The sequence below is a fragment of the Sphaeramia orbicularis genome, chromosome 21 (genome assembly GCF_902148855.1).
Source record: "Sphaeramia orbicularis chromosome 21, fSphaOr1.1, whole genome shotgun sequence".
In the NCBI taxonomy this organism is placed as follows: domain Eukaryota; kingdom Metazoa; phylum Chordata; class Actinopteri; order Kurtiformes; family Apogonidae; genus Sphaeramia; species Sphaeramia orbicularis.
In genome coordinates, this window is record NC_043977.1 from 16709426 (window position 1) to 16736345 (window position 26920).

At 37.6% G+C, this 26920-nt stretch overlaps 1 protein-coding gene across 1 annotated transcript in view; it reads right to left on the reverse strand.

The window, feature by feature from the left end:
- The window catches only part of erbb4b (erb-b2 receptor tyrosine kinase 4b), an 885828-nt gene that overhangs the window by 335047 nt on the left and 523861 nt on the right, over positions 1 to 26920 (reverse strand). Inside the window, exon 3 of the mRNA XM_030124408.1 lies at positions 24704 to 24890. Coding sequence (XP_029980268.1) covers positions 24704 to 24890 — 187 coding nt within the window. The remainder of the gene's footprint in view (positions 1 to 24703; positions 24891 to 26920) is intronic.

The following is a 26920-nucleotide window of genomic DNA, read 5'->3' on the forward strand; positions in this document are numbered from 1 at the left end:
ACAGCTTGAAATGGTACAAAGGTAAGTGGTGAACTGCCAGAGGTTTAAACAAAAAAAAAAGGTAAGGTTCAACAAAACTGAAAAATAATGTACATTTCAGAATTATACAAAAAGGCGAACAAGAAATGGGTTAACAACTTAAAGCAGTTCTGCAGCAATGGAGGTTGATCAAGCCTCGAAAGTTGGTGCTACTAACTCCTACAGGTGTCCCAGCGTTTGTGAATTCCTTCCAACCCCCTGTGTCTGCATAAAAGTAGTGTTGAACACACTTTGGTACCTATACCTTGTGAGCATTATTTGAACAGTATTGGACTGCAGAAAGTAGTGTGTTACTATAAAAATGGAAAAGAGGAAAAGGGAATTAACGATAGAAGAGAGACAGACCATCAGAACACTTAAAAATGTAGGTCTGTCCTACAGGGGTTGGACAAAATAATGGAAACATCTTAAAACATCAACAAAATATAATTTAATATGGTGTAGCTCCGCCTTTTGCGGCAATTACAGCCTCAATTCTCCGAGGTATTGATTCATACAACTTGTGAATTGTTTCCAAAGGAATTTTAAGCCATTCTTCAGTTAGAATACCCTCCAACTCTTTTAGAGACGATGGCGGTGGAAATCGACGTCTTACTTGAATCTCTAAAACTGACCATAAATGCTCAATAATGTTGAGGTCTGGGGACTGTGCCGGCCATACGAGATGCTCAACTTCATTAGAATGTTCCTCATGCCATTCTTTAACAATTCTAGCTGTATGGATTGGGGCATTATCATCTTGAGGTGAAGGTGTTTCCATTATTTTGTCCAACCCCTGTACATAATGCATATTCTCCATAATGCAGAGAAATGGCCAAGAAAGTCCAGGTGTCAGTAAGTCCAGTTTCCGTCACCATCCAAAGGCACTCAGAAACTGGGGGAAATGCTGACAGGAAGAGGTCTGACGGACCCAAAGACACAACAGAATCAGAAGACAAGTTTATGAGAGTCAACAGTGACTCACAGGACAACAGCTTCAAGCACAGCTCAATAGTGGTCGTAGTAAGCAAGACTCAGTTTCAACTGTGAAGAGAAGACTTCCAGTTGCAGGTTTGATGGGTCGAGTTGCAGCAAGAAAGCCATTGCTGAGACTTCAGAGTGAGAAAAAGGTGCTTGCTTGGGCCATGAAATACCGCCAGTGGACTACTGAAGACTGGAAGAAGGTGTTATGTATAATTTTTGTAGAATTCTTAAATGTACATTATTTTTCAGTTATGTTTAACTTTAACCAAAACAAAACTGGAAAAATTGGGGTGTTCTAAAACTTTTGACCGGTATTGTATAAGTCGCCGGAGTTGAGTGTCTTGTCAATGGAGAGGCGGTCACAGACATATTTAACTCTTTCATGCACAAATTATGAGACCCTCAATCAAGATGTTTTTTCCTTCGTGTTTTTATTCCTCTTTAGGCATGAAAAAAAGCATGCCTAAAAAAACTTTTCTTATGAACCTATTTTTTCATGGAGCTGCAAAGATGTCCACTCAGCTGGAAATCATGCATTTAATTTTGGGAGCAAATAAACAAGTATTTACTGATATATTGTGTGAAAACTATGAAATAAAAACATTTTTAATGCTTATTATGGGTAATTCATTTCTCAGACAGTGGTAGTTGTTTGTTTACTCTCTTTACTAGTTTGTCTGATGAATGAATTACCTACAATAATTACATGTGGAAGACAGTATGAACCTTTACCAGACATGTTTAATGCTGTTAATCTGATGTTTTCTCACATTTTAACACTCTAATACCAGTCATTACTCACTTCGTGGAGATAATATGCAAAAGGAAAAACAAAAACAAAACTTTTACAAAAACTGTTAATTACAGACTAATAACAACAATTGATTTACACTTAAACATATTACTTTAGATCAGGTTTATCAAGAACAGTAAAGTTACAGTAATGGTATGAATGTCAGTGTATGAGATGATGCATGAGCGTCCACTGTGTTTGCTGATATGGAACTAAAACAACTAAATTCATGAATATACAAGAGAACAGCTGGAGAATAACTGTCCACTGTAGTGACCACTATGCATGAAAGGGTTAAATGTTCTTCTTGTCATTCGAAAATTCTGAATGAAGTCTGCGTCAGTGAAGCCGTTAACATCACTATCCCACCACTCTTGACTCTGACTCCACATTAAAATACTCCATTGTACAGACGTAGCAGCCATTGCACCACTAAAGACCATCGCAAAAAAACTGGCTCTCCTCTTTTTTAACCTTCTCCTTAAAATTATTTGACTGTAATGGTGCTGACTTCGGTTGTAGAGAAACTTTATCAGTGCCACACACATGCTGATACCAGAAGCCTCCATATTTGCTTCCGTAAACACAGTGCATGCTGCATGGTCATGTATTACATCAGGGTCACTTTAGGGTCACATTCAGTTCGTACTGAGAACTGATAGAAGTCGCATTTAACCATTAGGGGTCTGAGCCTATTTTGGCCAATTTTCAGTACTTTTGATTTTGCCTTTATATACTATATAAAGAAATGTTTATTATACCCATGTTTGGTATCTTTTTTTTTTTTCAGCACAACTTCATCTATCTCATCTGCCTATTGTTTTTTCACTTTAGCTTACTATATCAACACAAAAGGCCAAAAAACACACAAAATATATAAAATCTGATTTGAAAAATGTATATAATTTATTGCAATAACAACATAAAGATGCTTAGTGAACCTTTTCAAAGACTTTAAAAGTGAATATTAGTTCCAAATATTAGGTATATAAAATTAAAATTGTAATAAATTAAAACTATACTCAAACATTTGACATAAAAGCATATCTTTACATAGGTGTTTTCTCCAGTCCCCCTCCCCACCAGCATCCAGTTAAGATGGGGATCATTCTCACGCTTACCTGCAATGCTAATGCAGTCTGTGGATTACAATCCGCAGATTTGGCCAGATTTTTCCGTTTTGAAAATGACCAAAAAATGACAAAGATATGGTCTGAAATGTAACGCTTGCTTTATATTGCTAAAATATCGCTATATCACTTGTTTGCTCTGGTTTCAAACCGTCATATCTCCGGTTGTATTTGCTCTATCAACATCAAATAAAAAGTGGGAGAGTGATTCAAGTCCACACTTTCAAATGCAGTTGTCCCTGGTGGTCTACGTGATGAACTTCTGACACTACGACGTGTTGAAAATGTCATGTGATTCAGTCACAGGCAAGGTCATACGGGGTGGGGAAGCAAAATTTACAATGAACATTTAGTTGTTTTTTCTCAGCAGGCACTACGTCAATTGTTTTGAAACCAAACATATATTGATGTCATAATCATACCTAACACTATTATCCATACCTTTTCAGAAACTTTTGCCCATATGAGTAATCAGGAAAGCAAACGTCAAAGAGTGTGTGATTTGCTGAATGCACTCGTCACACCAAAGGAGATTTCAAAAATAGTTGGAGTGTCCATAAAGACTGTTTATAATGGAAAGAAGAGAATGACTATGAGCAAAACTATTACGAGAAAGTCTGGAAGATACTATTAAAGAAGAATGGGAGAAGTTGTCACCCGAATATTTGAGGAACACTTGCGCAAGTTTCAGGAAGCGTGTGAAGGCAGTTATTGAGAAAGAAGGAGGACACATAGAATAAAAAAATTTTCTATTATGTCAATTTTCTTGTGGCAAATAAATTCTCATAACTTTCAATAAACTAATTGGTCATACACTGTCTTTCAATCCCTGCCTCAAATTATTGTAAATTTTGCTTCCCCACCCTGTAATAGTTTAGGATTTTTCATTATAGTTTAGTTTTATTTAGTTTGACTTTTTTTTTCTCTAATTCAGTTTGTTTTAATTCATTTTTAGAGCAGGTTTGCTAGTTTTTTATTAGTTTTCATTATTTTCTAAATGCTTAGTTTTAGTTTAGTTTAAGTTTATTTCAAATCTTTTCTTTTCTTCGCCGTCATATTCACATAAATCCCGGACAGGACTCTGCTGCTTTCTCCCAACTTTAATTTCCATGTTTCCAGGTAAAGCGGGGACCAGAAGACGACTGTAAACGACAAGTGACAAGACGTAACGGACTGTGAAGTGTCCTATGGTGCTGCTAGCTAAAATTGCTTGAGCGACGTAAATCGATTTCGTATCAATCCAACATTGACAAAGACGAAAACAAAGGGAATTTTATCCATAATTTTTTACACGTTTTAGTTAGTTTTGTAAGCACACAACACAGTTTCAGTTAGTTTTCATTTTTTTCTTTTAAAGCTATACCTACCGATGTGGCATTTCTCACAGCACTAAGTAGAAGTTTGAACATGAACAACCCGCCTCTCTCCAAAGCCCTGCCCCCTTCCCGCTGCCTGAGCACTGAGGCTCCTCCTCCTCTAATCTGATGCGCGATGAAAACGGAGGAGGAAGCAGAGGTGGAGGTCCAGTCCGTTTTGGCGTGTCCGTGGACCCCTCCCTCAGTAATCAGATGCATCATCCACCTGCCGTGGGCCCGCGGCTCCTGTTCCATCAGTAGACCTGGTCTATTTTCCGAATTTTCCGTGGACATTTGAAGTTTCATAGTCCATACAATTATCATCCTACATCATCTTACATGTGTGACACCATGTACATGCACCTGTATGAGTCCCACCGTCATAAAAGCTGAGCTTTATGCAGACCTGTTCAGTCCAGTACAGCTGACTTCCTGACTTTTATCTCCATCCTTCATTCATCAGACTCCCGTTTCTTCCCCTCACTTGTTGTTTCTGTTCATAAATCCGTTTAATCCCTTCCACATGTGCATGTCAGTTCTATCCAAACACATCCTAGACAGTAGACTGTGGTCAGTGACAGGAGAAGCAGCACCAGTGAAGCGTCAGATTCAGAGGTACACATATCGGATGTGAGACGGCGATAATGGATCGGATGCTGGACGGCCGTAATGGCTGATTGACAGGAGGCTCAGTCAGGTTCGGCCAATTATTTTATTCGGACCGACTAAAATGATTGGTCAGACTTTTATTAGAAATATATGAGAATTAAACATTTTTGAGTTTCAATACCTGGTGGATTTCTTTTCCATTTTAGTTTGACACACACTTATTAGGAGCATTTTAAGATGACAAAAGAAAAGTGTAAAAATGCCACATCATACGGTATAGCTTTAATTATAGTTTTTTATTTATTTCAGTAACGAAAATGTTTTTACAATTCTAGTTTTCGTCAGTTCGTTAGTTTTTGTTAACGATAATAACCTTGGTCACAGGGCCATGACCGTGGATCCTTAAGGGTTAATTTGTAATATGAACGAGCACACAAAAAAATCGGATTTCACAAAAAAATCCGAATTGTGCATTAAGACCTGCTGTCTGAACGTAGTTTTAGACGCCCAAAAACCCCCAAAAAATGAATAAAATTTTTCTTTATGTCTTCAGATACTATATGCCAGTCTTTGTGCCTGGCTTTTAATGTTATAGAAAATAAACAACACAACCAAAGTCCTCACACTTAAACTAAGAAATTCCTTCACATTTCTTATTCACTCCTTTACACCCTTATGCACACATACACCATCCCTCAACTTCTTCCAGCTTGACTGTGCCTTATATTTCATATTCATGAGGATAACTTTGCTAAGCTTGATTGAAAGGTGCATCGGAGGGAGTCCTATCCCCGCTCAGCCAAAGACCTCCTCCACACTATCCTCCAGTCCCCCTGAAATCCAGAGAGTCCATTCACAGCTGGCAGAGAGTGCGCCGGGAAAATCAATAAGTGCAATGCTACAATACACTGGCGACAAATTGATTTCATCCCAGGCAATTTCGGCCCAAACAGAAACGCGGGTGGGGTTTCCGCACTTAAGGGGTCTTTTAGCGCGCCTTGCCTCGATTAGCCCCGTATGTGGTTAAAACATTTCATCCTCTTATATGTGTTGCTTATGGATTATATTGATGATTTTCGACGTGTCCTGAGAGTAGCTGTGGGAGAGGAGCGATGGGCTAATATGACAGCAACATCAAAGACCTTGTAATGAATCAGACAGCTAGTCTCGGACTTACAACTAAAGCACTAGAAGGAAGGAAGGAAACACTTTTGATCTGTGCTTCTTGATGTACAAAAAATACTGCAGATCTATGCTGATGGTTCTGACTTATTTCCTTCCTTAGCAGCATACTCTAAAATGATGACAACTGCAACAAAATAAACTGGGACACAACTTATTTCTTTCCTCTAGCAAAAAAAAAAAAAACTTGTTTAACTCTGGGATCATCTGCACATAAAGCAATAATAAGATCAATCCTTTAAAACAAGATTCATGTTACATCCAGTTCACCCTCAAAGACCTAATCAGCTGCTGGAGACCAAAAGCATCCACTGATCTAAAATGTTCAATAACATGAATGATTAGTTCTATCAATATATTTAAATAAATCATGTAAAATGCAGTGTCTGGGCTTTTCACTGGCATCAGATATGACCCATTTGGACATTCAGAGGCTTTGCAGTGAATGTGTGAACACTGTCTTTTTCTGCAATGTGGACACATCAATAAATGTGTTTCACAAATGGCAGCAGATGTAGAGCTTTGTGTTTATGCGCAGTTAATGATATATACTTTGTGCCATTAAAAATGCACAGGTCAGAATAATATGTATATTTGGAGGTATATTAAATTAATTGCTTTGTGGTTACCTTCATATTAACCCTGTAAAGCCTGAACTATTAAATCACTGATAGAAAATTCCAATTCTTTGAAACTGGAGCCTTTAGTAGTCCTTCTGAACAACCAAAAAAGATGTTTTTTCAAATATTGATTTCCATGTATGAGTATCAGTTTTGTATCATACCAATAAAATAAAATAAAAATAAATAAATAAATTAGATTTTTTTCCCTGCTGCAACCTCAGTCTGAACAATCAGATCAGAATTCAAGCAACTTTTATATCACTTCAAATACAGATTTCCTTCAAATCTGCATTAGTGCATTACTCATATGCTATAAAGTAGTTCTAATGTAACATACAATTGAATGCAGTAAAAATAATCCTAAACATCATACATAAGTGTCAGCAGTAGAACATTAATTGGGGCCATTATATTTCACAATGAAAACTGATAATACCTATAGGCCTATTTAACCATGTTTGATACATCGGGTCTCAATGCTCAGATGTTATTATTTTTGAACAAAAACATAATGTAACACAAACATGTCTAACAAATTGGTAATTCCTTTTCAAAATTGCCAAAGTTCTGCCTCCTTCCTCATTAATGACAGTCTTGAAGTGTCACCGGAAAGGCCTCTGGTGAATGAATTCCTCCCCCCTAGTGGATTATCTGTGTATTGCATGTATCTAATTGTATACATCAGGTTTTTCAAGAAAAAAAAAAATATCACACTGATCATGTAGAGGGCTTCAAAACTCATGTATCAAATATGAAACATTTGGCGTTATAGGGTTAAACTAATTGGTTTGGGGTTACCTTCATATTAGAGAGGGAAGCATTGGTCATTAGAGAATGAATTGTTGACAAATTGTGATCAACTTAATACGTTTATTCAGTCACTGAATACAGGTACTCAGAAACTGAAAGTGTCATCTTTCAATACAGGGTGTGTCCACCTCTGGCTTCCAAACAAGCAGCGCAGTGACGACACATGGAACAAGTCTCATGATCCTGTCCTGAGGGATCTGATCACTCAGACGACTGATTGTACTGCGATGACAGCGCAGACGGCGAGCGACTTCACCATGGCTCAGACCTGCACATAGCATACCAACAACGTATGTTATGTATCGTAAGTTGTGGCATTTTGAGCTGGCAAAAACATTTCCTGCCTTTATATGGACTATTGACCACACCTAAAGTTACCAGTCTAGCATGACTCCGTACAACAGATTCGACTCAATGTCCGACATTAAGGGATTAGTCCAAACGCCAACATTGCACACATCAGGAATGAAAAAAATACAGCTATTAACTGTGTTACTCATCTTGTGAGCAGCATATACAAAATAGGCACCTGAGCGAGTCATTTTTAGCTTAGGTGGAAATAGGGATTGTCTTCATAATCAGTTGTACTATTTGCTTAATGTCTTGGGCCCTTGTTTATAAGGTATAAGCTAAACCTAAGCTAAATCATATCTCGCTATAAATTAGGAACACAAGTTGCACACGTATTTTAAATGATTTGTAAATAAATGTGAACTGATTTTCTGGAAATTACACTGCATGCTTGGATTGTGCATTTTTAATGGCGTTAAGTATATTTGGTTGAAAAAGGCACTTTTTCTTTAGTTTTCTTTCAGTTTTCTGTTCTGATATAACAACCTTTGAATCTACTTTGAGCTTTTATGAATAATTACATGATAAATAAATGAAATATAGGGGGAAAAAACTGATTTTCACAGTAACATGAGAATTGCAAGAGATAATGTAGTAAATTGTACTAAATCACTTATGTATGTATGTATGTATGTACTTATTTATTTATTTATTTATTAATGCACATGCACTTATACTGCCTGCACTTTTTGAAGTATTTCCTGCTGCTGTGGTGTTATTTTATGTGTTGTGTTTTTAATCATTTGTAAATATATATTTTTATACATTGTGCCAACACTAAAGGAGAGCAACCCTTAATTTCATTCTAACTTTTTTTTTTTTTTTTTTTACAATGACAAAAAAATAAACTCAACGAAAGGCTAAACAAAGACAAAAATTCATTTGGACATGGCAACAAAAATAGTTGTAGGGCAATAGTTAAGGGTTAAGTTAGTATTAGCGGTCTTAACCCAACAGACAGGAATACGCTTTTAAAATAAGTCACCCCATGTAAAAGTGACAGGAAGGCAGCCAGATCTGGTCCAAAATAGAGTAGAGAATAATTAGATACAATCTAAATTGCGGTCAAACCTTGAAGACCCAGAAAGGAGAGAAGACCATTACTGACAGCAGCATGATTAAAAAGTAGTCTCAGTCAAAGAGTAGCAATACATGTCATTTTTAACTGCACATCACTGCTCTCACTCTCCATTATTCATTATGAACACGTTTTATTTCCTGCAGTAATTTTGATAAAACAAAGTAGATCTGGCACCCTGAGCAGCATAACCGGCCCTGAGCTAGACCTCATTAGACTTCATAGAGAGTATTTTTCCCATCTAGCACGGTCAGGTGGTGTTTTCTTCTCTTTTCTTTTTCTTGTTTGAGAGGAAAGACATGAGTGTGAAACTGAGACAGTCAGAGTTATGAAGTAGAGCGGATTCAGGCCATGGCTGTTGTGCATAACTTCCCCTCGACTTCATGGCTCCAGGCCACGGATGGCACATCAAACAGCAGCTTCTTACTGAGTCCAGCCCCGGCTCCCTCCGCACCGACTTCAACTTGGCACCGCAATGAAGGACTGGCTTGGCAAAAAAAAAAAAAAAAAAGCTGCTGGTAGTGCTGGACAAATGCAGTTCCCTAAGCATGGTGCAACTTGCAAGAATGAATACAAGATGGAACATAACACAAAAGCGCATACTGTAGCTGAACATACACTCCCGGATGGCTGTGTTGTTTCCTTCGACTCTGGGGGATCACCAGGAAGGAACAGTTGAAGAGAACAATGAGAAACATCTGAATTATTTAGAAAGGGTTTGGAAGCAGCAGAGACACAAGCTCGGTGCCATGCATTTTCCTTACAAATCTAAATAAATTCTACTATGTGAAGGATGAGCAGTCTTTCAGCACACAGTGTTTTTGACAATTTAACATGAACAGATGACATTGTTTTTGCGAGATTGCCTCAGTATCTCCTTGTAACTTTTGACATTGTGCTTATATGCAGTGTTATAAACATTATATTCATGTATTAACATATGGCAAAGAAATATGATATTAGACCAGTGCTTCCCAACCTTTTTTGGCTCGTGACCCCATTTAAACATCACAAATTTCTGGCGACCCCACACATTCAAAACAGAGACTTTTGTTTTTTTTTTGCTAAAATTAATTTGCTTTTGATAATGTAATAGTTTGCTATACTATGTTGTTCACAAGAATTGTTCACAATGTTGGTTTTCGGGAACACACAAATCCACTATTTTTACAATCTAAAACTTTAAAACTCATTGACCTTGTGGAATTCAAAACTATTCAAATAATGTATAAAGCAAAAAATAACTTACTACCGGGCAATATTCAAGAAATGTTTTGTGAAAGAGAGGGAGGCTATGATTTACAGGGAAAATTTAAATTACGCACTACATTAAAGAGTTTCTGTATCACCATTTGTGGAGTAAAACTGTGGAACAAATTGTGTGTGGAGATAAAACAAATATCAAACATAAATCAGTTTATAAAAAGATACAAAGAATTGATTCTTGAGCGGCACAGTATTTAATAATGATAATGAGGCTTGTTTGTTTATGAATGATGTTGTACTGATAAATATGCTGTAATTATTAAAGAAAATGGTTGATTTGTTGAGTCTGTTTGTATGGCTACACTGCCATGAATATTTTGTTGTGAATAATTCAGTTACTGCATTATGGATTGTTGTGGTTCAATGCTAAAATTAGGGAAATAGTATTGTTTGATTGTTGTATTAAGTTAATGATAAAGGTGTAAAAGCACTGAAGGGTAGGATTAAATAATTTTATACTTCCTCCTACTCCTTTTCAACCATGTAGTATTCAGACTTGTATGTCCTTGAAGATAGATTCTGTCCATTTAAATGTTATTTTGTTCATGTCTTAATTTGCTTTGTGTTGTTTTATTTTTCTTTGCATTTTCGAAATAAATAAATAAATGAAAATGAAATGAAATATGTTACAAATAAACATTAATTATTTTAGATGACATTTAGTCTATATAATGTATATTATTATTGACGGAAGCAGAAAAGCCAGGTGTAGATTAATGCACAAAGTGAGAATTTGATTTTCCTTGGTCAGGATATGTACAGTCAGTCCAGCTTGGATTTACAAGGCTGACAATTAATACTGAACAAACAAGAACTCAAACTATGAATTATGAAAGAGCTGCAGCATCTGAAACCGACCACAACGAACATTTGAAAGATAAACAGTACCACAGTGCTTCAGTTTCAGCTTCACAGTTTGTCATGTCTTTTATGTATTGTGATTGTCTCTCTCAACTCACCATATATTTTTTATTAGTAAGTTTTTATTTTTATCAATTACTAGAAATTTCAGGCGACCCCATTTGAATTCCAGGCGACCCCGCATGGGGTCCGACCCCAAGGTTGAAAAACACTGTATTAGACTATTCTCTGTAAATACCAGGTGTCCAGAGCACAAGTCACGGATGGGTCGTGATGACATACCCTATGAGAAAGCACTAGGAATGGGAATCGATAATAATTTAACGATTCCAATTCCATTATTGATTTTGCTTATCGATCCAATTCCTTATCGATTGTCATTGGGTGAGGAAATAAAAGAGGACAAACGGCTGTGTTTGCATTAACTGTCTTTTATATTTCCATCTCTTCACAGAAAATATGGCATATACAGTATGTACAAATAATAATAACAGATGACACCAGGTCCGGTTTTTGGGGGGGGGGGGGGGGCGTACAGTGAAAGTGAAACTTAAGATGCTTTACTAATTCCTCTATTGCTGTGTTTCCACTATGTGGAACCAGCTTGACTCAGCTCATCTTGTCTCCCGTTATTGTGCACCTCATTTCATTTCCCCTGCCTTCGGAAACTTGTATTTGAGGGGGGAAAGATGTTTGTTGCCTGCACCGGAACTGGGCCTGGATGACGGCCTGGTGTTCACTCTGCCGCTACATTCACAAATGTTGCTAAGTATCAGATCAAATACGTGACCCAGATAGCAAAATCATTATGGCTTAAATCTGGCCCAAAACTGGCATGCCATTTGGCAAAGTTCTGGGCAGATGTATGGGCCCTAAATGGCCCAAAATAGGCAAGCCAAAATCAAACCAGAAGGAAGCCAAAATTCACCCATAACTAATTGTGGACTTCCAAAATATAGCCATAATTGTCCCAGAAAAGCCCCAAATCCTCATAATCCAGCCAAAAAGTAGCCAAAACATGCCATACCATCCCTATACCTGATCCCGCTCTTTGCCCAGTCTTTTGGTTTACCAGACATATGCCATAACTCAGCCATATATTGTTGGTGCCTCCATATCTATCATGGATAACCTTCATCATACCACAGTTAAGCCTAAAGGTTTTCATAATGCCAAAAGAAAGCCAAAAATGCCAAATATATGCCATAATACTGCCAAAATATTTGCTATCTGGGGACATTCCTGTCAATGAATCACATGCTGTGGACAAATGTTTGAGCATATTGGAGGGATTCCACCCTTTTGAAGAAATGGAAGCTTTGACAGTGTTACAAGTGGACCTGGTGTCAGCTTTTTGGAGCGTTTCTGCCTCAACGCCATGTTGGCTACGTTCTGACCAAAACAATACAGCGTACGTGTGATGTCATCGTGCATGCGCAATGAAAGCGGAATCAATAAGCAGAATCGTTAAGCAGGCAGGCAAACGATTCCAAGGAACTGAGCCACTGGGAACCGGTTCTCAAAAAGAACTGGTTCTCAATTCCATCCCTAGAAAGCACCCAGGATACGTCTACCATTTCTTCTCCATCTCCATGTTTTCTGTCTCGTGGTGCCAGTTCGGGGCCAGAACAGCTGGGTGCCCTTCGGGAGATCAGGCCATAGTGTCGGTGGGAGAAGAGTACAAATGCGGTCACTAAACCCATGCATCACCGTGTTTTGGATACCTAAGCCAATGGTGAACTGGATCAGCGTCATTATGTTTGGGCACTTGGACCAATGGTTGTATTATCCATATTCTTTCAGAAGATCTTAGACTTCCTGGTGTTAATCACTCAACGGCTGCATCTTGTATGTACTTGACTCCTTGCCGCAAGTAAAGTCCAGTGACTGTGTCTTGATTCTTAGATGGTATCTGAGAATTTTTCAATCAACATAATATATATTTTAGATATAATATTAATGCCATACATTCATATTTTCTCAAAGGTTATCCTAACTGGGAGATGGAGATAAGCTATACAAACCCACTTTAATTGCATTCTTCTTCGACCATGTATGACATTCCTTAGTTTTAACTAATAAATCATTCAAATCTCATTACTCATGCCTTGTTATGTGTAAAAGATAATAGGAAGAATAATTTCTGTTATCATTGCACTTGAGGGCACATAAATTATGAGAAGAAAAAAAAGTGTGTGTTTCACCATGGGGCCAAACACAACTGACCAGGACATACAGATAGCACTGGTATTTATTATTATTATTCCACCAAGTCATAAATTGCTTTTCTTTTCTTTTTCACCAGCTCAGATAGCGAGGATTGATTGAACTTGGCATAAAAACAAATAAATAACAGCTCTGATTCTGCATTGCACACAGAGAAGGTTAGCTCTGGCCCTGACATGCCCCACTTAGCCCTGTAGTGGAAGAGCTTTACATCTTTTTTGCAAGTCAAGAGCTTCATTTCTTGCTGACTTTAGGGTCAGGGTGCTTGAAGGAAACCTGGCAGCACATGGTGCCATTGTTCATAAAGAGGCAGAACCACCCACACAATATTTTCTTACTTAGTCCGCTATTTATCAGCAATCACATTCACTATCTTCTCTTACTACTGAGGAAACAGGCTCGGGTCGATAAAAGAGTGGGCTGTAAATCAAACAAGAATATGCTTTGTGAGTCTGAGCGATGTGTGGTAATGACAGAAGAGATTAAATCTTTTCACAATATTGTGAGTCAGCATCATATCCCTTAGTGTGACAGGGTTAATTGTGATAACAGCAGCATTTGGTTACTTGGGATGTGAAGAGTCTGACTGTCTACATGTCTCAGCCTTGCACCAGGATGATAGAATCCAGAAGTAAAACCCTGCGAGCACATCATCCTATTTGGATTCATCAGACCAACCCCCCCTAAGTCATTTATTATGCCCTGTTTGATATAGTTTTTCGATGAAATACCTGTTCCTACAAACCTTGTCCAATGAAAAACAACTATTGATTACCATTTAACTGTTTCTAAACATTACAAGGGATGGGAATTGATAAAAATTTTACCTGATAAATACCTCAGTGATAATAAATTCTGTTTACTATCCTTCCACTTCCTCATCAATATCCCCGATCAAAAAAGAGAGCTGTATCCCGAGAGCTGGTTGTATCTTTGTCATCATGGAGTGAGAGAATATTTGCACAGCTTTCATTTAAAATAAGGTTTTTTTTTTATTATTTGAAGAAAAAATCTGTTATGCTTGATATAATCCTGCCACTGGGCAACTATTTCACTCATCATTCTCTCCTCTCTTTCGTTATCTGTGTGATGCCATTTTCCCCTCGCTATGTGAAAGGACTACAACAAAAGACATACAGTACATCTTTTTATATTCCATTTACTTTTGTGAGGATTTATTTGAATACAAATTGCTTCCCCACATGCAAATGTTTCATTAAACAAAAACAGACAAAAAAAAAAACAAAACAAAAACAACATTCACTGTCCTCCCTTAGAGACAAACACAAGACAAGAGTGTGTGAGCCAAACAACCCCCAGTGATAGTGGATTGATTGTGTCCAGACTAAATTAGCATTATGCCAGGACTGGAGACAGGTCTGGTTTAAGGATACTTAACCCTGTATCGAGCAAGTGACTATTTTTGGTGACAGCAACAGTTACAGTGAGGGCAGTGAGTCAACAATCTCAGGTCCAATGTGGTCTACAGGGTCTGTAAGGTCCACCTCTGCATGAACAGTGAGTGTAATTGCTTTATTAAGTACCATAAAGTAATGGTACTAATGTAAGGAATGATGTTCAAAGGGATAATGTGGATGTGGACAGGTGTCATAAGCCCTTACAGTCGCAGAATAAATTAGTAGACCATCAAAAACAATGGTTATGCAATCAAGTACTAACTCCTGTGTGTACAATGTGACTAAAACAGACAGAAAAGAAAACATGGAATGCCGAAAAGCACTTTTTTTTTATAGCTATTCATGTAAGAACTGAAGTGATTTTGGTTATTATTAAGAAAACCATGGAAAATGGGTAGATATCAGCTCTGAAATTAAACTTTTATAAGCTATTTTTGTTTTTATCACTACATTTGTCCAAACAAACTTAACTTTAGTTGTACAAGGTATTAAAATGAACAAGAAACTGAAGAAAACAAGGGTGGTCTAATAATTTTTTCCATGCCTGTATATTGTTGTAATGTTCTAAAAGTGATGTTATTTTCACCTTACATGTGTTTTTCTTGTATTTTTTCATATATATATATATATATATATATGTACAGGGTGGGGAAGCAAAATTTACAATATTTTGAGGCAGGGATTGAAAGACAGTGTATGACCAATTAGTTTATTGAAAGTCATGAGAATTTATTTGCCACAAGAAAATTTCCATAATAGAAAATGTTTTATTCTATGTGTCCTCCTTTCTCAATAACTGCCTTCACACGCTTCCTGAAACTTGCGCAAGTGTTCCTCAAATATTCGGGTGACAACTTCTCCCATTCTTCTTTAATAGTATCTTCCAGACTTTCTCGTAATAGTTTTGCTCATAGTCATTCTCTTCTTTCCATTATAAACAGTCTTTATGGACACTCCAACTATTTTTGAAATCTCCTTTGGTGTGACGAGTGCATTCAGCAAATCACACACTCTTTGACGCTTTCCTGATTACTCATATGGGCAAAAGTTTCTGAAAAGGCATGGATAATAGTGTTAGGTATGATTATGACATCAGTATATGTTTGGTTTCAAAACAAGTGACGTAGTGCCTGCTGAGAAAAAACAACTAAATGTTCATTGTAAATTTTGCTTCCCCACCCTGTATATACTTACATTTATTTATTTTTTGCCACTTACGGGTAAGGGACCAAATATGGTAACTTCACTGACTTTGATCTCCACATAATAATAAATAATTGTGAAAAATTTCACAAAAATAAACATTCTTATTATGTTCTTATTAGGTTGAAATTTGGAATTTTAGAGAATTTCTATGAGTGCCCTATAAAGGCTTAATGCTGCTATAACATACTATATTGTTGATGACTGCGCATGAGTATCAGTGGGTGGTGATAAATATGTAGGTACGTCATTGGGGGGTGGGGGTTGAGGGGGAATTTGGGTGAGCATGTTGACTATCTATAAGCACTGTTGATTTTTGGGGGTTCCCTTTCATGAACATCTGTTGTAAACTGCTTAAGTACAATATATTTTTCCTTTTCAGTGCATGAATAAAAATATCTGAATCTACTCTCAGTACCGGACATGTCAGGAAACAATGACAATCATACACCAGTCAGCTATAACATTATAATGACTGAAAGGAGAAGTGCTAATAATATTGATTATTTCATTACAATGGTACCTTTCATTGGGTTGGATATATTAGGTAGCAAGTGAACCTTTAGGCCTTGAAGCTGATCTCTTGAAGCAGCAAAATGAACAATGTAAAGAACTGAGTGACTTTGACAAGGTCCATATTGTAATGGTGGCCACTGGATCAGAGCATCTCCACAACTGCAGGTCTTGTTGGGTGTTCCTGGTCTGCAGTGGTTGGAACCGACCAAAAATGAACTAAGGAAGGACATCTCAGTCTCGCAATTGATAATCTGTGGGAGGTGTTGGAGAAATAAATCTGATCCATGGAGGCCTCACCTCTCTACTTTCAGGAATTCGGGGAATCTGCTGCTAATGTCTTGGTCCAGATACCACAGCACACCTTCAGAGGTCTGGTGGAGTCTGGACCTTGGGTCAGAGCTGGTTTTACGGAAAAAGGGGAACCTACACAATATCAGACAGGTGGTAATAATGTTCTGCTCCCATAGATGCTGGATTTGTTGAGATCCGGTTGTTCTTCAGATACTTTTGATAGGTACTAACTACTTTACAGTGGGAATGAACAACAAGATCTGGAGATATTCTGACTTGCTTTGTTGTCAAAGTTGCTCAGATCCCTACTTTTGTGCATTTTGCTCTTTCTAACACAGGGGTGTCGAACTCATTTTAGTTCAGGGGCCACATACAGCCTAATAAGCTATAAATTGGGCCAGACCAGTAAAATAATATAAATAATAGGATAAGAACTTACAAATAATATCAACTCCAAAGATTTCTCTATGTTTTTGAGTGAAAATTAAATAAAATTCCGTAATGAAAATGTTTACATCTATGAACTGTACTTGAACAAATATGAACAACCTGAAAAATAAGTGCAATTTTAACAATACTACGCCTTTGTTTATCATTTTTATCACAACTTACAGATCACAGTGGATCTTCAAATACACAAAACATTCAGTAACAGGCAGAATATTGGTACAATTACAAATATTGCTCTTAAGACATTTTAGGTTGTTCACATTTTTGTAAAAGGCTAGTCTGCAAATGTATAACTTTTTGTGTGATTTTACTTTTTTATTTATTTATTTATTTTTTTTTTACACTAAAACAAAGAGAAAAAAATAGCTTTTTTCCCCCATTATTTATAGGTTATTATGACAGTATTTTACTGGTCTGACCCACTTTAGATTGAACTGACCTAAAATGATTTTAATGATCCTTGATTGCTAATATATTCAGTGTAATTTTTGCATTTCATAAATTCATCCCAGGGGCCGGATTGGACCCTTTGACGGGCCAATTTTGGCCCCCGGGCCACATGTTTGACACCTGTGTTCTAACACATCAAAATCTAGGTCTACATGATCAACTTCTAGGTCTATATGGTCAACTTCTCATTCTATGTGATCAACTTCTTGGTCTACATGGTCAACTTCTAAGTCTACATGGTCAACTTACAGGCCTTCATGATCAACTTCTAGGTCTACATGGTCAATTTTAGGTCTACATGGTCAACTTCTCGTTCTATGTGATCAACTTCTTGGTCTACATGGTCAACTTCTAGGTCTACATGGTCAACTTACAGGTCTACATGATCAACTTCTAGGGCTACATGGTCAATTTTAGGTCTACGTGGTCAACGTCTTGGTCTACATGGTCAACTTCTTGTTCTACGTGGTCAACTTCTAGGTCTACATGGTCAACTTCTAGGCCTACACAGTCAACTTCTCGTTCTATGTGGTCAACTTTTAGGTCTACATGATCAACTTCTAGGTCTACATGGTCAACTTACAGGTCTACATGATCAACTTCTAGGTCTACATGGTCAACTTCTCATTCTACGTGGTCAACTTCTAGGTCTACATGGTCAATTTTAGGTCTACGTGGTCAACTTCTAGGTCCACATGGTCACTTTCTTTCTGTCTAATACACCCCACCCACTGACAGAACCCATTGTAATGAGATAATCAACATCAATACCACTTTTCCTGTCAGTGGTCTGGATGTTTTGGGAGATCAGTGTATATGTCGCGCATCAAAAATATGGCACTCCAGGAATTTGAGGTACATACGTTACAAAGCAAACACAAAAATTCAGAGGAAAAAACATCTTCTTTGGAAAAACATCTCTTTTTTTCAGACTGGATCAAAATACCTCACAAAAGGGAGTCATCTCTGACAGGGCATGAGCTGGTAAACAAATTAATACAGCTTTAAAACACCTCAAAATTTTATAAATCCACTCTCAGTTGCTACTTTCCAGTATATTTCTACTTATGATATTTCCTCTGCAATATAACTCGTACTACTTACAACTATGAGTGACATATTTTAGTATTTGTTAAAAAAAAAAAACTCATCTCCATTATAGTGCATACAGTTCATATCTACCGCACCCACACAGTAACACTTCACTGTCCGTGTGTCTCATTTACATCTACAGCACTCCTTTAAATGTCTTGGATAATAACCTATTTTCAGCCTCGGATTTTGACAGATCTTTTTTTTTTTTCCTCAGGTCGTACTGTTGATCTAAAATCACAGAAAACCACAGCATATCCTAGAGGCTGATGTCTTCTGAAGAGTCAGTCAGCAGTTGAAGTTGTACCAGCACTGGTTTAAAATTAGTTTTGTCGACTTTGCTAACATTTGCCGCTACAGCTGTGACTCAAAGGGAGAAACACAGCAGCCTGGGTTTTCGTATTAGTTCGGTCTGTTCTGGACAGCACAGTAACACAGTGTAGACGCCAACATGATTTTCTGGGGTAAATATAATAACAGCAAATGATCACTGCTTGTTTTGGTGTTTTGTAAGATGTGACAGAAAGTTAACAACAGTGTTAACGCAATGAAAACAGAGTTAACAAAAGCGGCTTATCACCAATTTTTCTCTTTAATCACAGTTATATGTTCGTATCCTTATCTGTCCTGGGTCTCATAGACGCCACCAGGATCAAACAAGGACAGAATCCTGTTGTTACTGTATGAATTTATTTTTTCAACCTCTGCTGATGACATGCATTCATCCTAACATTGTATAAATAAAATTATGTCAATGGCACAACATTCATATCCATCTTTTGGAGACGTAATATTGCCAAACCTAGACCTGATCTACCCCAGATAACCCTGCCCTCACAGGCTTTTACTGTCAGCTCTAGGCATGATGGGTAATCACTTCATCCGCCTCTGTTCTCACCAAGGTTATAATAGTTTTGGATTTTTAATTATAGTTTAGTTTTATTTAGTTTTGACTTTTTTTTCTCTAATTCAGTTAGTTTTAATTAGTTTTTAGAGCAGGTTTGTTAGTTTTTATTAGTTAACTTTTTTTTCTGAATGCTTAGTTTTAGTTTAGTTTAGTTTAGTTTTAGTATTAGTTTTAGTAATTTCATATATTTTATCTTCCTCACCATCCTATTCAAAGAAATTAGTGAGGCGCGAATCAGTGGGTTACTCTGGATACTTTATTTGGGGGTCGGGTTAGGGCAGCTCATTGACTGAGCAGAGACACAAACACATGTTCATTATGATGTATAAATTCCCTATAGCAGATTGGGTGTGTGTGTGTGTGTGTGTGTGATCCATACACAACATAACTTATGTGAAAACAATGCGAAGATATGCAAAGCAAGAGAGATGTACAAAGCAGCCAGCAGTAAACCAGATAGAAACATATATAAACCAGCTAACCAGCAGTGAACCAAATAGAAACATATATAAACCACTTATAAACATATATAACCCAATTCCTCAACAGTAAACCACACCTTAGCAGATATCTCATATCTTAATCATCTCCAGTTCCATTATTAGCTAACTTTGCTTCATTTCAGTTCAGCTAGCTGTAGCTAGTAACATCAAACGTTTTTTTTAACATTCTAACAGGTTCCATACCTCTGTAATTGGATTAGTTTTCATCCTCCTCTTCTCTCCTCTTCTAAACTGTGCAGTTAAGGCCTTGGAAGGCCTTTTCATGGTGATAAACTCTCCAGTCTTTACCTGGATGCTAGTTCAACACCTGTCTGACTCTGTCATTTAGCTCTGCTCTGTCTCTGTCACTCAGGCGCACATACGGTGAGCAAAAAAAACCAAAACAAAACAAAAAAAAAAACGACCCCACACATCACTAAAGTAAATCCCAGACAGGACTGTGCTGCTTTGTCCCAGTTTTAGTCTGTATGTTCCAGGTAGAGTGGGGACCAGAAGACGACTGGAAACCACCAGTGACCAGACATGACAGACTGTGAAGTGTCGTATGGTGCTGCTAGCTAAAACTGCTGGAGCCAAATAAATCAATTTGATATCAGTTGACATTGACAAAGACGAAAATGAAGGGAATTTTATCCATAATTTTTATACGTTTTAGTTAGTATTGTAACCACACAATACAGTTTCAGTTAGTTATCATTTTTTTCTTTTAATTAGAGTTTTTATTTATTTCAGTTAATGAAAATATTTTTTCAATTTTAGTTTTCGTCATTTCGTTCGTTTTCGTTAACGATTATAACCTTGGTTCTCACTGATGCACCTATCACTCTCATAAGACCACATGACCTTTTTCCATTGAAACACAGTCCAATCGTTACGCTCTGTACAAACTAGGGGTGTAACAGTACCACAAAATTTTGGTTCGGTAGGTTTTCGGTGCAGTGAAGGAGACCAGTGAAGTGGTGGTGGGGGTGCTCTGTAACTACCAAAATCTGACAGGGATATGTAACATTCTTCGAACTTCCGACCCTGCTTCTGTGCCTCTGTTATACTCTCTGTTGTCATGTTTACCCCCCCCCCCCCATGGGTGCCCCAGCCTCAAAATAATGTTGTTTTTTTTTCTTTGCACCGCCGCTGAGAATTCTATGTTTATAGGGGAAACCCTGCACATGGGTTCTTCCTGCTTCCTGAGTATTTGCGTTCTTCATGTATTGCATTGTACATGTATTCGATCGGTACACTTCCATATTGTATCGAAGGCTCCGAACCAAAACAGTTCAGTGCGAACGAGTGCACCGTTAGACCCCTACAACAAACTGATGGTTGTTAACAAAATGAAAAACTCCTCACTGCAACAGTTAAAGAGTTAAATAACTTAATGCAGCTGAAACATATTAATAACTGCAGTAATTATCCAATGGGAGGATCTTACCTGTGAAAACCCTCTGCTACATAACACAACTTTCTCTTCAACAAAAATGCCTCCAAATGTTACAAAATCATTTATGTATATACCTATTCAGTACATTTTAAAAGCCAGTTACCCATCAATATTCTTACATGTTAATGATCTTTGTCGCCAACTTGCAAATTGCACTTTAATCCACGCTGCATTGGAACATGTTTCAGAACATTACTGGTGTTTCCAGACGTACTTGAAATAATCATTTTCCAGGTAATAAAACTAGCACCATTGTCATTCTGTGAGTTTTTTCCTTCTTGAAAGTTCTCAGTACCACAGACATGGGAGTTTGACGTCATTCTTTTGCAATATATTAATTCTCAGAAAAATTTTTGCCAGCATGTTTAAAGAATTCATGTACACAATACCGGTCAAAAGTTTTTGAACACCTCAATTTTTCCAGTTTTGTATTGAAATTAAAGCAGTTCTAGTCCAATGAACAGCTTGAAATGGTGCAAAGGTAAGCGGTGAACTGCCAGAGGTAGAAAAAAAAAAGGTAAGGTTAAATAAAACTGAAAAATAATGTACATTTCAGAATTATACAAAAGGCGAACAAGAAATGGGTTAACAACTTAAAGCAGTTCTTCAGCAATGGAGGCTCACAATGGTATGCTACCAAAGTGTGTTCCGACACTACTTTTATGCAGACAGAGGAGGTTGTAAGCAATTCACAAACGTTGGGACACCTGTAGGAATTGGTAGCACCAACTTTCGAGGCTTAATCAACCTCCATTGCAGCAGAACTGCTTTAAGTTGTTAACCCATTTCCTGTTCGCTGAAAAAGGCCTTTTTATTTAATTGTGAAATGTACATTATTTTACAGTTTTGTTTAACCTTACCTTTTTTTGTTTTGTTTTTTTTTACCTCTGGCAGTTCACCGCTTACCTTTTTACCATTTCAAGCAGTTCATTGGACTTGAACTGCTTGAATTTCAACACAAAACTGGAAAAATTGGGGTGTTCTAAAACTTTTGACCAGTAGTGTACAAATACTGAAAGCAGAACTGGCTATTGATTGACATCTCTCACAACAACTTTGTAATGATTTCTTGTGACCCATTATTCTAGTAGACCCAAACCAATGTCAGGGTCCAGCATTCACATCTGTGCCATTCTACTGGTCAATGTCACATTTGTGGAGAATATGGTGTAGGCTGATTTATCTGACCATATCACTTTCTTCCACATCTCTGTACCTCAGTACCAAGCGTTTTTGCACCACTGCAATCTCAAATGTCCATTCATCTTTGTATTGTGAGGTTTATGCACTGCAACCCTGCTACAGTAGCCTTCTCTATGTAATTGTCGATTGACTTTTCTTGCTCACAGTCATATTGTTCATTGACATTCTCAGTCACCTGTGGAAAAGTTGCTCTTCTGTTTTTCCTTTTATATTCCGCTAATGCACAAGCATGCAACAACAAACAGTTCTGACCCTGTTTACTGATTTTAGATCTATATTCACAAGCTTTCGGTCACGTTTCTTATTGAATCACTGGTCAGACGTGCAGTTTTTGTGACTGGAGCTCCTGCCTTTTGCGCCCCAACAATAAACCCTCTTTTACGGTCACTTAACATTTTGATTCAAAATCAGAAACACCTTTTAGAAAGTCAGAGATCTGAACTTGATATTACTTGCTCTATTTTACCCTGTAGTACGCCTATGCTTATTTTTAACTTCTATATAAATGTAACAAGAGTTTAATGTCACACACACGTTCTTGCTGCTGCTGAGGAAGACATTTGCCTCACACTACTCCATTCAAAGGTGCTTTTCATCGTTTATCTTATATGTTGGTTGCTTTCAAAATGACATCTACAATATTTAGAAGAGTGTCAGAATTTTTTGAAATGTTAAGAACTGGTTGGTGAATAAAAAAAGCAAGCCAGTAAATGCAGTAGTCAATGCAAAAAGTCACTCACGATAACCACAAAAACCAAGACAAAACCAAGACTTGAGTTCAGCGCTAAGTTAAGGCCTGAGTACACCCAGGATGTGTTTCAGAATCCATTCTGAGGTGGTCTACGATGCACATGTCATTATTCTCCTAGCAGACTGAACAGGACTACTCAGCTGAAACTCTCAGCAAAATTTGCTGCGCAGACACTACCATACTCAAGTGTTTTAAAGACATCTGAAATCATCAAAAAAACCCACAAAGACATATTATGATTTCTTAATACGCGTGGTGCTGCCTAAGCTCACCTGAATGATGCAGCATTTCTTTGAGTTTTTTTTTCCTTTGTGAATATCCACAGTTCATATAATCCAGTAGAGACTCATAAACATGCTTTAAGCACTTGAAGATTCAGTCATCACTAAGAGTATGTCATGCAAAAAAGCCAGTAAAAACAAATGGCGTCAGCTCATGCATTGAGTTACAGGCTGAAAATAATACCACTTTAAAAGGTTCTGCTCCTAGCTTTCGAGTTAGCGTGGTGAATTACATTTGCAAAGAACCGTAACAATGCCAGTCTGTTCAACTTGAAATGAATCTGTGTGTTATGTTTGAGGCTATAGATGAGCTTCTTATATGTATATAAAACTGGGAAATCAGTGTGTGTCAAACCAAATGGCAGTGACCTGTGGGGTCCCCCAGGGGTCCATCCTGGGACCCCTCTTGTTCAATCTTTACATGTTGCCCCTGGGCCAGTTAATACACAGTAATAACATGTTCTACCATAACTATGCACACGACACTCAGATTTACATCTGGCTGACAGCAGGTGAACATGGGCCTGTGGACTCGCTCTGTGACTGCCTCCAACAGATCACTGTGTGGATGCAAAACAACTTTCTCCAGCTAAATTCAGACAAGAATGAAGTCATTATCTTTGGCTCACAAAAACCCAGAGAAAGTGTCATCAGTAATCTGGAATCTCTTACTCTAAAAGCTAAAAACCAGGTTAGAAATCTAGGGGTAATAATGGACTCAGACCTAAACTTTAGCAGCCACATTAAATCAATTACATCATCAGCCTTTTACCATCTCATTAGCATTGCCAGAATCAAAGGTTTACTGTCTAAACCAGACTTGGAGAGACTTATCTCATGTTAATTCAAGGTCTGAACAGGGCCTCAGACTAATATAGCCCTAATGTGTGACCCAAAAAAATTTAGTTGCGCACCTGTGAGGTTTTTCAATCCCAGCTGCCGCAATCCGAAATTTCCATCACGTCTGTAGTTGAGAAAGACGGCGAGGGAATAGCGATCCTCGTACAGTTTGGTTCCTCTGATGATCCTCAGGTTCTCCAGTGGCAAGTAGTCGAACTGGTTTAAGGCCACCAACACATAGCCCGTCACTTCTCTGATAGACTGCGGAGAGAATGGTGAAAACATGGCATTAATGAGAGCATTTATATGTGAGGTTACAGTAATGTTTTAGACAAGGGGTGTCAAACTCATTTTAGTTCAAGGGCCACATACAGACTAATATAATATAAAGTGGGCCGGACCAGTAAAATAATATAAGTAATAGGATAAAAACTGATAAATAATGTCATCTCCAAAGTTTTTTCTTATATCTTTGAGTGAAAAAAAGTCAGATTCCGTGATGAAAATGTTTACATCTACAAACTGTACTCGAACATAACACGAACAAATATGAACAACCTGAAAATTCTTAAGAAAAATAAGTGCAATTTTAAGAATATTACACCGTAGTGTATCATTTACACATGTACATCACAGCTTACAGATTACAGTGGATCTACAAATACACAAAACATTTAGTAAAAGGCAGAATGCTGGTAAAATTTCACATACTTCTCTTACGACATTTCAGGTTGTTCAAATTTTTTTTGGAAAAGGCTATGTATTTGTGTAATTTTACCTTTTTTACACTAAAACAAAGAGGGAAATTTGTGGTTTTCAAAATTTATAGGTTATTATGATAGTATTTTATTGGTCTGACCCACTTTAGATTGAATTGACCTAAAATGATTTTAACATCATTGATCGTTAATAACTTCAGTGTAATTTTTGCATTTCACAAATTCATCCCACTGGCCACATTGGACCCTTTGGCGGGCCGGTTTTGGCCCCCGGGCCACATGTTTGACACCTGTGTTTTGGACTAAAAGAACATTTCAGGGGTGGCACGGTGGCGCAGTGGTTAGTACTGTCAACCTGGTTTGATAATACCCTGGCTTCCTCCCACCATGCAAATCCATGAACCTTAACAGATTAACTGGCCAGTCTTGATAGGTGTGAATGGTTGTTCATTTGTATGTCGACCCTGCGATGAACTGACAACATGCCCAGGGTGTACCCCACAGGGTGGCTGTGGCTCAGTTGGTGAAGCGGGTCGTCCACATGTTGAAGTGTCCTTGGGCAAGACACTGAACCCTTAATTGCTCCCAGTAGGGCCTAGCAGGGCCTTGCATGGCAACAGCCGCCTACTGGTGTATGAGTGTGTGCGTGAATGGGTCAATGTGAGGCTTTGTAAAGCGCTTTGGGCACCATGAAGGTATGGAAAAGTGCTATATAAGTGCAGTCCATTTACCCTGCCTTCACCCACTGTGCACCATAGGATGGGCTCCAGCATCCACATGACCCTCCCAAGGACTAAGCGGTTCAGAAATGAATGAACGAATGAATGACACAGGAGGAAAACACTATTGTTGTGTATACCGAAATAAAAGTGGGTAACCTATAAGACTGAAAAGACACATGCAGGCCTTGGGAACACTATATTCACATTTTTCCAGTGTAAGGTTCTGAGCAGTATTGTATAGTAACAAAGAAATAGTACTTCATTACTGTACTCAAGTAAGTTTTGGGAGAATTTGTACTTCACCTAGTGTGTTTTATTACCTTCACCAGGAGGTATTGTGATCCCTTTGCTTTGTGTGTTTGTTTGCGTGTTTGTTTGTTTGTTAGCAACTTCACTGGAAAACTATGACAACCATCTTTAATAAAATTCTACCCACAGACAGGCCTAGGCCCTGGGGTGAACCCATTAAATTTTGGGCCAAGTAGGCCAAAGTTCAAGGTCTGTTGAGCCGCATTATGTAATAAATTCCCATTATGTAATGAAAGTTCAAAATGTAATAAGAATGTCACGTCATCTTGTAATAAAGCCAGATTATGTAATAAACTGACGCATTTTGTAATAAACTACGTCAACGCATTATATAGTAAATTTTTTCACATTATGTAGTAAGTTATTACAATTTGAGAAATTTATTACAAAATGCACTTGACACATTTTTATAAAAAAAAAAAAAAAGTAATAACATGGTTCATTATGTAATAACAATCCAAATTAATATAATTTCAGAGCAATTTAGAAGAAATTAGTCACAGGAGTTACAGGTAATGTAATCAGAACTTTAACCACACAG